Source organism: Cylas formicarius, unplaced genomic scaffold, assembly GCF_029955315.1.
Source record: "Cylas formicarius isolate icCylForm1 unplaced genomic scaffold, icCylForm1.1 PGA_scaffold_4__25_contigs__length_36172078, whole genome shotgun sequence".
NCBI classification, from domain to species: Eukaryota; Metazoa; Arthropoda; class Insecta; order Coleoptera; family Brentidae; genus Cylas; species Cylas formicarius.
The window spans coordinates 30,591,868-30,604,315 of record NW_026844334.1 but is presented as its reverse complement, the minus strand read 5'-3'; the positions used below and the strand labels follow the sequence as shown (position 1 = coordinate 30,604,315).

General features: G+C 33.9%; 1 protein-coding gene across 3 annotated transcripts in view; it reads right to left on the bottom strand.

The window, feature by feature from the left end:
* The window catches only part of LOC132700418 (tyrosine-protein kinase Fer), a 115,898-nt gene extending 104,528 nt beyond the window's left edge, over positions 1-11,370 (bottom strand). For 2 of the 3 annotated variants that reach the window (XM_060667724.1, XM_060667725.1), the window contains exons 1-2: positions 10,814-11,370; positions 1,872-2,062 (exon numbers count right to left, since the gene is read on the bottom strand). In XM_060667724.1, the coding sequence (XP_060523707.1) occupies positions 1,872-2,062; positions 10,814-11,009 (387 nt within the window). In that variant the 5' untranslated portion in view covers positions 11,010-11,370. Of the gene's footprint in view, positions 1-1,689; positions 1,791-1,871; positions 2,063-10,813 lie in introns of those variants that run through there. The other variant, XM_060667726.1, reaches the window with a different exon arrangement.
* Between the last annotated feature and the right edge of the window lie 1,078 nt (positions 11,371-12,448).

Below are 12,448 nucleotides of genomic sequence, written 5' to 3'. Positions count from 1 at the left end.
GGATGGTAGGTTAGACGTTTACGAGAAACAAAAAGCACGTATTTTTTAAATTTGATTACGTATTTAAGTTTTTGAATTTGGTCTATATAAGTAAAGTATTGTGAAAAACAACAACCAAATATTATATCCTATATATTGGATTACATTTTTAAATTCACTCCTTTTTTCTGAAATTTTTCTTAATTATACTTATCTCGGGCAATTTTCGTACAATTAATTATTTCCCTTTTTTCTCCAAAATATGACATCACCAAAATTTTAATTGAGCTATTTAGCATGGAATTCTGAAATGTTGGTTTTAGCTCCCGAATTAGATTTTTTGCATTTTCTGTAAAAATTAGAATAGTAAAAATGCAACCATAACTGATGGTTTTGATCGACTTATTTATTTTTGTGATGGGACTTCAAAGGTTAATCGATTTAGGTATTAAGTGTTTCCCATTTTTTATTTCCAATATTCACTTAAAATTGAAACAAGGCAAATTTATTCTATTTTAAAGAAACATATCTTCGAAGATGTTAATTATAACCCGCTCTACCCAAATGATTAGATAGGTTTTTATAAAAAAAAAACTTTTAACATAGTTCACAACCATGTTATCCCAAAGGAAATTTTAAAAAAATAATAATATACAATCGCGAAAATACCAATAACATAAAACAGTACAGTTATTTAGAAAAATAAAAAATGCATTTTTTTGAACACTATGTTACGAAAATACCTAATTACGCACCGATCTAGCGGTGCGGGAAGCGTCACTTTACCACGTTTCGTTTCGGTTCGGTTTGGGTGCAATCGGATGTTTTCGGAGGTTTTACCGCACGGTTTGACGTTTGTCAATTCCGACCGTCATGTCTGTAAATGTTTTTGTGTTGTTTTGTAAAAATGTACTCAAAAACTAATACACAGAAAAATCTTATGCAATATATCAGGCAATTTAAATACTACGTGCTACAAGCTACATTTAAAATCTAGTGAACTGTTCCGTACCTAAGTAAAGTGACATGTATAATTCAAGTTTCCCACAAAAATTTTACATACCGTTCGCATGAAATTTAGTGGTTTTTACAGTTTTTATATTAGTATCTTGCCAAGACCAATTGTACCATTTTCAAATATCCATGTCTCATCAGTAGAAACAAAACAAAATTGAAGGTTAGGACCTGCTTTTTCTTGCTTATACGACCTTAAAACTTTAATCCTTTTAAAAGCTCTTTCATTGAATAATTTTTCTTCCAATTAAACTCTTTTTCTTTAAATAAACTAATCAATGATCAATAAACAACATAACGTTTTAAAATTTTGTTGATTCCGTTGTTTGTATGATATATCCAACTGTCTAACGTACACAGTTAAAAAGAGACAACAATAGCAGAACCGATCGGAACGATAAACGAATAGGTTTAGGTTTAGTAAAAAATTTAGTAATTGGATAATCTTTTATCATTTTTAATTTGTTAAATTGTGATATGTGGTATAGTATGCAACACGTTTGGTAAACTGTTTAAATCACTCGCTCGTGCCAAATAAACTCAAATTCAAATGCTGTTTACCGCACTTGTTGCATAATTTTCCTGCCCTCTCTGAGTTTCTCTGCTTTAGGGTTGATGATAGTTAATGATCAGTTCTGATTATTAATTATAACCACATTATTTCTTAATGGGAAAATGATAATAGTGTATACATACGAAAACGATTTCGGCACCGATCTAATCGTCTATCTTGAACGTTCGATAAATCGTAGGCGCGAATTCGAAATAAAAGTAATCTGAAAACTCTGGGCGCATTCCAACCACGCATAGCGCCCGCCCGTCCGGCCTTTCAATTCTAAAATTACACCGAAACTAAAAATAATAGTGACCCGACTCACATGTGTGAACTGCTGCTGAATTCTGGTGTGCTCCTCCTGATACATTTTCCTGATTTTTCTTTTTTCCGCGTGCAGGGAGTTCAGCGCGTCGAGAGATTTCGTTTCCAGATTATCCGCGTTTTGACGGATGTTCTTCGCCGTGTTTTCCAGCTCTTCGGCGATTGTCTTCCACGCGGCGTACACTAAGCTACCTGCAAAAACAACCATGATGTATAGGGTGGCCCTTTTTTCAAAATTTGTTAGAAATATCAAAAAAAAGTTGTCTGTTTTAAAATATTCTTAATAAATAAGTAAATAAAAACGCCATTATTTTTCACCCGGCAAAGGCCAAACGAGCTCTTAACTTAACCAAGAACGTAAAAAAAATCCATAAATAAATAAGACAAATATTACAACAAATATCATAAATAAATAAGTAAATGAGCTAACAATAATACTAACAATAGATCAACAATAACAATAAAATGAAGTAAGCAAATTAGTAAATATTTTAAAGTTCCACACAGATTTTAAACCAAAATTTGCAATAAAAAATTCTTTTGAATTAATCAATAAAATTAAAGATATCAAAATCCCTTCTAACGCAACACCATTGTCTTTTGATGATGTATTCCACCTATGGATGTGGTAGATTTAGTAGATTTCACCCTAACTCGGAAACAGGTTAGCCCATTGGTGAAATAAGATTTATTAGATTGCTTAATAGTATCTTTAGACCAAAATTATTTTGAATTTAATGGACAGATTTATATCTCTAAAAAAGGTTTGATTATGGGAAACCCACTTAGTCCCTTTGTTAGCCGAGATTTTTACGGATAATTTGGAAAATATCATACTAGAACATCCTTTAAGTAAAAGTTTTTTATAGTGGTATAGATACGTGGATGATGTCTTTGCTTGCTTTGTTGCAAAGGACAGACAATTGAATTCTTTTTTAAATTACATTAACTCATTACATAATCGTAAAAAATTTACCATCGGGATTGAACAGGACAACTCTATCAATTTTTTAGACTATTAGGAAAGCGCAACACAAATTAGATTTTTCAATATATCATAAACCTTCACACACGGACACAGTCATACATAACACCTCAAATCACCCTTATACACACAAAATGGCTGCATTTAATTCTTTTATATACAGACTTCTTAATGCGCCACTCTCAACAGAGAAGTACAACAAAGAACTTAATATTATTAAACAAATTGCACTGAACAACGGCTACAATCCGTCCATTATACATAAAATTATAAATAAAAAACAACTCGAGACAACAGTAAACTCTATTTATCCGAAACCTAATACAGAACACGAACAATTTAAAACAATTACATACATAGGAGAACTTAGTGAAAAAGTTTCAAAACATTTGTCAAAATTTGGTTTAAGAATAGCTTTCAGAACTAACAACACAATAGGAAAATATTTGAAAAACAATAAAATCTCAAAAATCAGGTGTCTACAGGTTGAAATGCGGATCTTGTCCCTAAAATTTATATTAGACAAACAGATAGATCCTCCAAGAAACGTATTAACAAACATAAAAGAGCGTTTAAAAACAATAGTCTAGATTCTAATTATGCTACACACCTAAACACAGAAAAACATATTTTTGACGACAATTTTGATATTTTACATACAGTAACAAAAAGTAGAAAATTAAATTTATTGAAAGCCATGGAGATTAACAAAATGAGACATTCAAGTGTACTGCTTAACGATCAATTAGATTTAAATATCTCTCCTTTATTGATTTTAAATTCTCACAACAACATTAATTAAGATTTTATGGTCATTTATGGTCAGTATATATAGTAACAGGTAGTTTGTAAATATTACATTTGATAAAGACACAGTGTTGTCGAAACAATTGTCAATTTACAGAAAACTCTATTCTACGATGGTGTTTGTAATTTTAATCAACTGCCGGATAATATTAAGGGCGCGCCTTGCCCAAGACCGTTCAAGAAGAGACTTACGGGGTATTTGCGAAGTTTATAGTTTTGTTTATGCAAATTTTACTTCCTTATGTAAATAGCCAAGTGCTAAATAAATAAATAAATGTCAAAATATATAAATATAAAAAATCTGAACTTTTAGTTCTTATTGATTTCAAATAGTAGAACAATAATTAAAGCAATAAAATTGACAAAGCCAATCTACAATCAACAAAAGGCCAAAAATATAAATTAACGGTTTCTTCTGAGCTTTGTTCATTTTTCCTATTTCATAAATATTGTTAAAAAGATTATGTCCTCCTGGTCGTAATTTTTCCCATCAAACATTTCAGTTTTGAGCATCTTGTGTCAAAATGAGGCTAGGTGAACAGCCAGCGTAATTATTTCAGCTGTTCACTTACATGGTCTTTGGGTTTTAGATTGAATATGAAACGAATACATTGGTTTTGCACTTTTTGTAGTTTGGCTCTAGTGGCAAAATCAAAACAAGGACCCGATTTGCTAAATTGCAATAGTTTGTGTGAAACGAACGCTTCATACAATGTTTTTCTTAACTTTCTGTTAAGAATATGTTTGTTTTTGTATAAATCCCTTAACCCGTAAATTCCAATAACCTGTATTTTAGAGTCTTGAGCCTTAATTTATTACCAGAAATAACTCCCAAGTTTTTGCATTTGAAAGCAACCAGTATTTTTAGATTATTTAATTTTCTAAACTTTTATTAACTTCTTTAAAATTTCACCAGCTTCAGATCTTGATGTATGTTACACTGCTCAATGTAATAAGATAAAGATAAGAAAAAACAAAGGTCCCAGAAGAAAACGTTGAAGTTCAAAACTAATTTTCCCCGATTTCCTATTATCAGTCTCTACTGGGATCCTTTTTTTTAATAACTACGAATTAATATGATTGTTTAGGGTTAAAATCCATAATAAAAAAAGTTTCGCACCGAAAAGGGAGTGACTAAGGGTGTCACAAGCCACACTATAGCCCAGTAATACTAAAGCTGTCAATTCTCCCTTATCGGGAACTTCAACAGCGCGGTGCTGAACCTTTTACGAAACCCAAACTGATATTTTGATGATAATGAGTGATTTGTCCGTAAATTAACTTTTCACAAGACACCTTTGAAAGCGTTGGCAATAAGCTAACGGGGCTAAGATTAGAAACATTCTTTGAAGCACTAACTTTGGCTAAGGCAAAACAATTGCAACTTTTCATAGCACAAGAAATACTCCTTTCTCAATGCAGCATCGGATTTTGATTAGGATAGAGCCCCGTGCCAGTGCCGGATAGCGCCAACTCGAATTCTTTATTTAAAAGCTTTGAACTTAAATAACTCTTAAAGGTTTCAGTGCTTGATGGATGAGAAATTAGTCTTACGGAGTCTGTAAAAGGTTAGTTATTATATAATTAATATAATTAAGTTTGGATTCCTAAGGCGAAGCGGAGTTTTTATCTCTTGTAAACATTTAAATGATCAAGAGTTTCGTCACATTTTTTTGAACACTGTAAACTGTCAACGACTTCGAAGTGACGTAATAATTTGAATGTTCGTATTTTTAACAATCTGCCCTTGGAGATAACAGATAAACCTTTAAAACCTTGTCTATTTAAAAAACGATTAAAAATATTTTTGTTGTCCAAAACCTTTTATAGATTGAACGAATTTTGTTTGAAATGTCTTTTATCTGTAATTATAACATAATCATAACAAAGTCACTATAAGAAGATGCATTTTTTATATTTTCCACTAATTCGTTAAACTCAGAAGCCCAGAAACTGGATTGAATTGCATTACTTCTAGCATTATTATAATTTTTTATATAACTTTGTATATTCATTTACATGCAGCAATCTTCAATATTCGACTTCACCACGGAACATCTAATTCTCTGTATCCTAGTCCTCCTACGTGCAGAGAAATTTAAATATTTTGTTTTTCAGGATCGTACAAAAATCAGATATCTTAGGTGGGATAAGGAAATGCAAGAAAACATTCTCGCTCGACACCTGAACAATGCACTGAAAACAGGAGCCATTTTGTTATGAAAATGGTATGTGCCTCATGCTACTATGCTCAGTAAAATTCAAACTCCAAATTATTATTAACTCTAGACATCTAACACTACAGATCGGCTAACGGCATGTGTCATTAATTTTGATTTTAATTCGAGTTCGAGCTCGCTAACCTAGCCGCCAAACGTTCAAACTAAGACCATACAGGAAGTATAGCAAAGGGTTCCAACACGGAGCACTTTTGCTATTGTACAACGTGGTTAATAAGATCAATCAATACTTAGTACGTTAGTGCTAGTGTCTTTGCTGATGAACCAGCTAACCTACCGTCTCACTATGATGGTCCTATAAATCTAGATTTATTAGCAGAGATTCACTTTCAATAAGAGGAAGTGAAAAAAACTCTTTCTGAGTTAAAAGAATATTCTGCTCCCGGAGCTGATGGCATCTCGAGTGAAATCTTAGAAGAGTGTGCTGCTGTGCTTGCAGAGCCTATTTATATTATTATGGTTATCCGCAAATGTAACACCGACTTATAAAAAGGGTGATAAGCTCGATGTTTCAAATTACCGCCCCATCAGCCTAGTGTGTATTATATGTAAAGTTCTTGAACGCCTTATAGTAAATCAGCTGTTACCGCTTTTGATCGACTGCCATATTATGGCAGCAACTTGGAAAGGTCGGAGTGGGGGGTAAACTGCTAGAGTGGATCGAGCGGTTTTTAAGCCACCGGTCATTCAGAGTTCGAATTGGTAACGCTTTTTCACTGCCGCAAAACGTGCCTAGTGGTGTTCCCCAGGGATCGGTGCTGGGACCAGTGCTATTCTTAGTGTATACCGTGGATTTGCTTCCCAGCATTGATTCTCGTGTGAGCGCTTATGCTGATGACACTAAATTAAATGAAAATTCTTCAACACATGCGGACGTATTGCAGAGAGACTTGAATTCTATTTCCAAGTGGTGTTCAACTTTACTATTGCCGCTGAATGCTCAAAAGTGCTGTGTGCTACGCTGTAACAGTAACTAATGATCTTGCGTGGTCTGTACTTGTATCAAATATTACAAAGAAAGCAAACTGTTATTTGTGTTAAAAAAGACTTTTAAAAATCCTAGTCCTCGCATCGCTTGCAGACCTTTTAACACTTACATTCGCCCCATCCTGGAATTTGCTTCCCCAGTCTGGAACCCATGACTATTGCGTGTCTGGTGATGGTGATATTCTGGAAAGAGTGAAACGAGCCGCTACGCGCTGGCCACTTCAACTTAGACATACACCTTACGATGACCGTCTCAAAATACTTAGTCTGCCAACATTAAGTCAGCGTCGGCTGCGAGGGGATCTCATTCAAATGTATAGGTTTGCGCATGACCAATTTCCATCTGACGTGCCCCTTGTGGTCTTAAGCAATGATGAACGCCTGCGTGGTCATCCATTTAAAATAAGAAAGGAACAATTCAGGACTTCACATCGCCTGCATTTTATAAGTAACAGGACTATTCGATTATTGGAACAGTTTACCCCATGGATGGGCAAAAGCCGGCCCGCGGGCCGGATCCGGCCCTTTTGCTAATTTTATCCGGCCCCTTCAAAAATTCCGCACCAAATTTGGGGGTAAACTTTACCCCCAGATGTTGTGTGTGCGCCGAACTGGTCTGTATTTAAACATCGCTTGGACTGTGTATTGTCTCACAGCAATAACTAAATATTTATTATATGTATAACATTCTCATGCTACTAACTATCAATGTGCATAATAGATTCTCCTCTGGACTTTATTCTTTGTAATAATAATAATAATAATAATAAAATAATTTCCTTAGATCAATGCAAACGTAACAACATATATTTTTTTATTTATTAACTTATTAGAACCTACATATAACATCAAATTTTCACCGTTGCTATCCATTACATATTATAACCTTAAACAGTTACCTCAAAGCAATTACAAAATCGATTGGTACGGGGGTAGTGCATTTAAATTCGAGATTGTTTACTTTTCGTCAAACTGTTTTCATTATATCAGAAGTTTTAATTGCTCTACAAGAAAAGATCCAGATTAAAGATTATATGAGAATAATTTCCAGAGGGGAGCCTATTGTGCAAATTAAAAGTGGCATGAGAATGTTATGTAGATATAAATGTTTAATTGTTGGTGAGGTTTAGAATTGGGGATTGACTCCAATAGTACAAAGGGGGATTGTTCTTCTGAAATTTGTGTGATGATTCTTTTATGTGGACGTTTCAAGTCATCCATATATTCTACGACCAAACCTAGATATTATATTTGAGAGACTTTAAGGATGGCCTCAATACTTAATTCGATGCAATAGAACCGACAGTTTTGTGTTGGTGCAGACGAGTGTAAAGACAATAAAGCTAGTTTTCTCCATATTCATTTTTAGTGTACTTAAAAGCAACCAGTTACTGTTTAATATTTGTCCTGATACTGATATACATTAGATCCTGAACACAAAAAAGCAGTATTAACTGCAAAATAGAGAAGGGGCGCAGTAGTGGTCACAAATTGTAGGCCTGTGGTACGCCATTATTCATTTCCCTTATACTATCGGTTTCAACTAGAGCAACAACTTGTTTTTTTTTTACTTTTTTGTTGTCGGATTCTACCATTCTACCAAATTGGTAATCATCGACTCTAATATACCTGTTAATACACGACATCATTCTTACTTGATAGTCGCTTTAATTATGTTCAAGAAAGCACACAGTACACTGTAAGTCGATAATTATCTAAACAATTTTCTAGAATAGAATTGGACTTGGAAAAAGAAACCAGTAACCTTAATAATTATTTGATTATGTTAATAAGAGACCTACCTATTATTGCAAGAATTTGATAAAATTTAAGTCTTTCTTGGTGACTAGGTGCCAATCTTAGGACTTCAGCATTTCGTTTCCACTAGTTTTCCATCCATCTCCAAAAAATGTCTATCAAGAATGTTTACCATTACCATTATTAACACAGAAATATTGAACTTAGTTTTTAATGTTTCAAAATGCTTCTACCTAGAGTTATAAAGTCGAATTTCTTTCCGCGTTAACTATTTTTGGAAAAGCACGCACTACACTCATTGGTTACCTAAACAATTTACTGGACCGGACTTATTTATTCGACCTATCTTAAAAATTTTAAATTTACAAAGCAAGATAAACTAAGTTAAGGATATATCTTTTTTCAAATTTGAAATAATATTATTTCTTTCGCAAAAGAATTTAATCAAATTGAAATGTTTCGTGCTGACTGCCAATCTTTAAACTTCAGCTTTCACCGGCTCCACCAGTTTTCCGCACACCTCCGAAAAATGTCTGTTAACAATGTTAACCATATCAGTCGGCTCACTCGCTTCACCGATTTAACACAGAGAGATTGGACATTATCCTTTAATAAAACAAACAAAATGAGCCCACCAGAATCGATAAAGTCTGATTTCATTTAGTGTTAATTACTTTTGAAAAAGAATTTGTGCCTTATCTGAAATTAGACTTTATCAATTTTGATATCGATAATATTATTTTCACAAAGAATTTGAGCAAATTTAAGTGTTTCTTGCTGATTGGATGCCAATATTCGAACTTCAGCATTCATCGTCTGCATTAGTTTTCCACAGACCTCTGGAGAATGTCTGTTAACACATAAATATTGCATATTATTCTTTAATAAAAGAAACAAAATGATCCCCCCGAAATCGATAAAATCTAATTTCATTCCGTGTTCATTATTTTTGAAAAACCACAAACTGGACTAGTTGGTCAACAATTACCCAAACAAAGTTGTGAACTAGACTTATACATTGAACTTATCTGAATAATTTCCAATTCTCAGAGATAACAGCACTTGTTATTTATTATATAAATTTATTGTTAAACTAAGTTAAGTTTTTTCGCCAAATTGGAAATAATATTATTATTTTCATAGAGAATTTGATCAAATTTAAGGTTTTTGTGCTGACTAGTTTTCCACAGACCTCCGAAGAATTTCTGTTAACAATTTTCCACCGATTTAATACAGAAAAGAGATATTGCATATTATTTTTTAATTAAAGATCGACGTACATTAAATCTACAAAGTCTAATTTCATTCGGTGTTTATTATTATTGAAGAAGCACACACTACACTAGGTGGTCGATAATTACCTAAACAAATTTCAGAATCAGACATATAATTATAATAAATTATCTTAAATAATTAATATCTTAATAACTTCTAGCTAGAACATTGTTCTTCTAAGTTAACGATGTCCTTAATAGTTATTTGATCACGCCCTGCTGCTGACTTTTGTCAAATTAGAAATAATATCCTTTTCAAAACTTGAAATGAGGTGGCTTTTACTTGATGAAAATCCATTTAATAAAATAAATAAGAACAAAAAGTTGATAAAGACGGTGTTGTCGAAACTTCGTGAAAATCTGAACTTTTAGTTCTTATTTATTTTGTTAAATGGATTTTCGTCAAGTAAAAGCCACCTCAGTTCGATGTTTGAAAGAAGCTGAAAATTGGTTTCTTGGCTATTTGATATTTCAAATTGCTTCTACGTTGCCGAATATGTTCCCAAAACATTTGCTTTTTTAACAAATGTCTACAAAATAAGGGTTTTCCCAAGTTTAAGACATTTGATAAAGGCACGGTGTTGCCGAAACAATTGTCCTGTGAATATATATAATTTCGTGAAAACCTGAATTTTTAGTTATTATTTCTGTTAATATCCTTTTCACAAAGAATCTGATTAAGTTTAAGTCTTTGTCATTGGAATTCAGCATCCGGTCTGCGCAAATTTTTTAGTCACCGCCGGAAAATGTCTATTAACAATGTCATCAATATTAGAACAATATAATAGAACAGAAATAGTGATAGTTATCAATTTTGTTCATAAATATTTGTCTCACCGGCACCGGTCCGTCTATTGGTGTGTATCGTTACATAAAATAGTACGTTACTCACCGTTCAAATCGTCGCACCGATCAATTTTCAACCCCTGGGTCGAAATCGCGCTCAGAGCGGTCGCGTACTCCCTATCGCACTTCACCCTCATGTTCACGCACCTCTTTATACCCTCCAAAAGTCGCAACTCTGCTTCGAGACGGGCAGCGAGGGAGTCGTGGACACCCTTGCCTTGCACGTTCGTCATAAAACCCATATTTTATTATTGCGGAAGCGACACGAACATCACGTTCCCCATGACAAAGAGCGGCACACGAAACAAAATCACATCGCCCCGCGAGACAATCAACAATCCACAGGTGAGTTGATCGGAGACATCAACGCGTACGCATTTGTTTATTTCGTTACGAATTAACGTCGTTAGTGGCGCAGGAGAAAAGTTAACCATTTCATTTCACGTATGAGAACAACCGACCACGCGCGGATGTCCGCAACACTCTGGCAGCCGCAGACAAAACATTATTGGAGCTCAGCCGTTTCTGAAACGTGTTGGAATTATTTATTTTCAGATGTCACGAAAACCGCGGGTTACTGAGCGAGACGCGGCATCTTTTGAAAGCAACAGGTAACTGCACCGTAGGTAACTGTTTGAGAGGGAGGGGTCCGTTTACCTGGACGCCGCGCAAACGCGACTGATCCGACGTGCTTATTTATCAGTGTTTGATCTCGTTTTCAAAATCCCCGCGTTTAGAAAACGTTTACTTGCCTATTTAACGTTTATGGTCGTTTAGATAATACGCTGATTCAAAAATGAATTATAAATAACTGTAGCTCGTCACGTTAATCGGATTTTTACAATGCGACATTTTTGAAAATAATAAACAGAATCAACGATATTATTATTATTTTTTTATTTATTACAACAAGGTAACATGACGAACTAAGGCCACAAATTTAAAAAGATACACTAAAATTAAGTACATTTGTCTTAATTCAAAAGAGTAAGCCAATACAAAGGAAAACAAGAAAACAAGTTTGCTTTTGAAAAATCGTCACTGGGCGGGGCAAGTTCTTCTTGTCCTAGAGGGACGTATTGTTTTTCTATCGTGCTCCTGCGGACCACTATGGAAAAAATATGTAATTTGATTGTGAATACACCCTGTATAAAGTGTCCTTCACATCTCGTCGAACTTCAAAGTTACAGCACACTTCGGTAAATATTAAAATTGGTACTGGTAATTGCAACTTAAAATTATGATTTTTCAAATACCTTGCGACCCCTGTATTATAGACGAAACCTTAAATTCTCTCTTTCGACACAGTTTTTACGATACTGTTTATATCAAATTCTCACATCTTTAAAAGTTTTTCATGTATCGCCAATAATTCACCCACAAAAGCGGAAATTTCTAGGATCTATAAGAATTTTTTGCCCACAAACGACGTACCCTGTATATAATTCCAACAGTGTTCGAAATAGGGGATATAGTCCTGGATCTCCTTAGTTTCCTGGTATCCGAATTTTTCCAATGGAGTAAATGGTTTCCAAAAAACTACTTGTATTCTGAAACTATGCAATACGGGGTAATATTCAATGACGTCATCGCGTCTAGATTGATGGCGAGAAATAGTGATTTTCATTTGGATTTTTTCAAATATCTCGAACAGCGTATATACAAATACAAAAATTGTAGC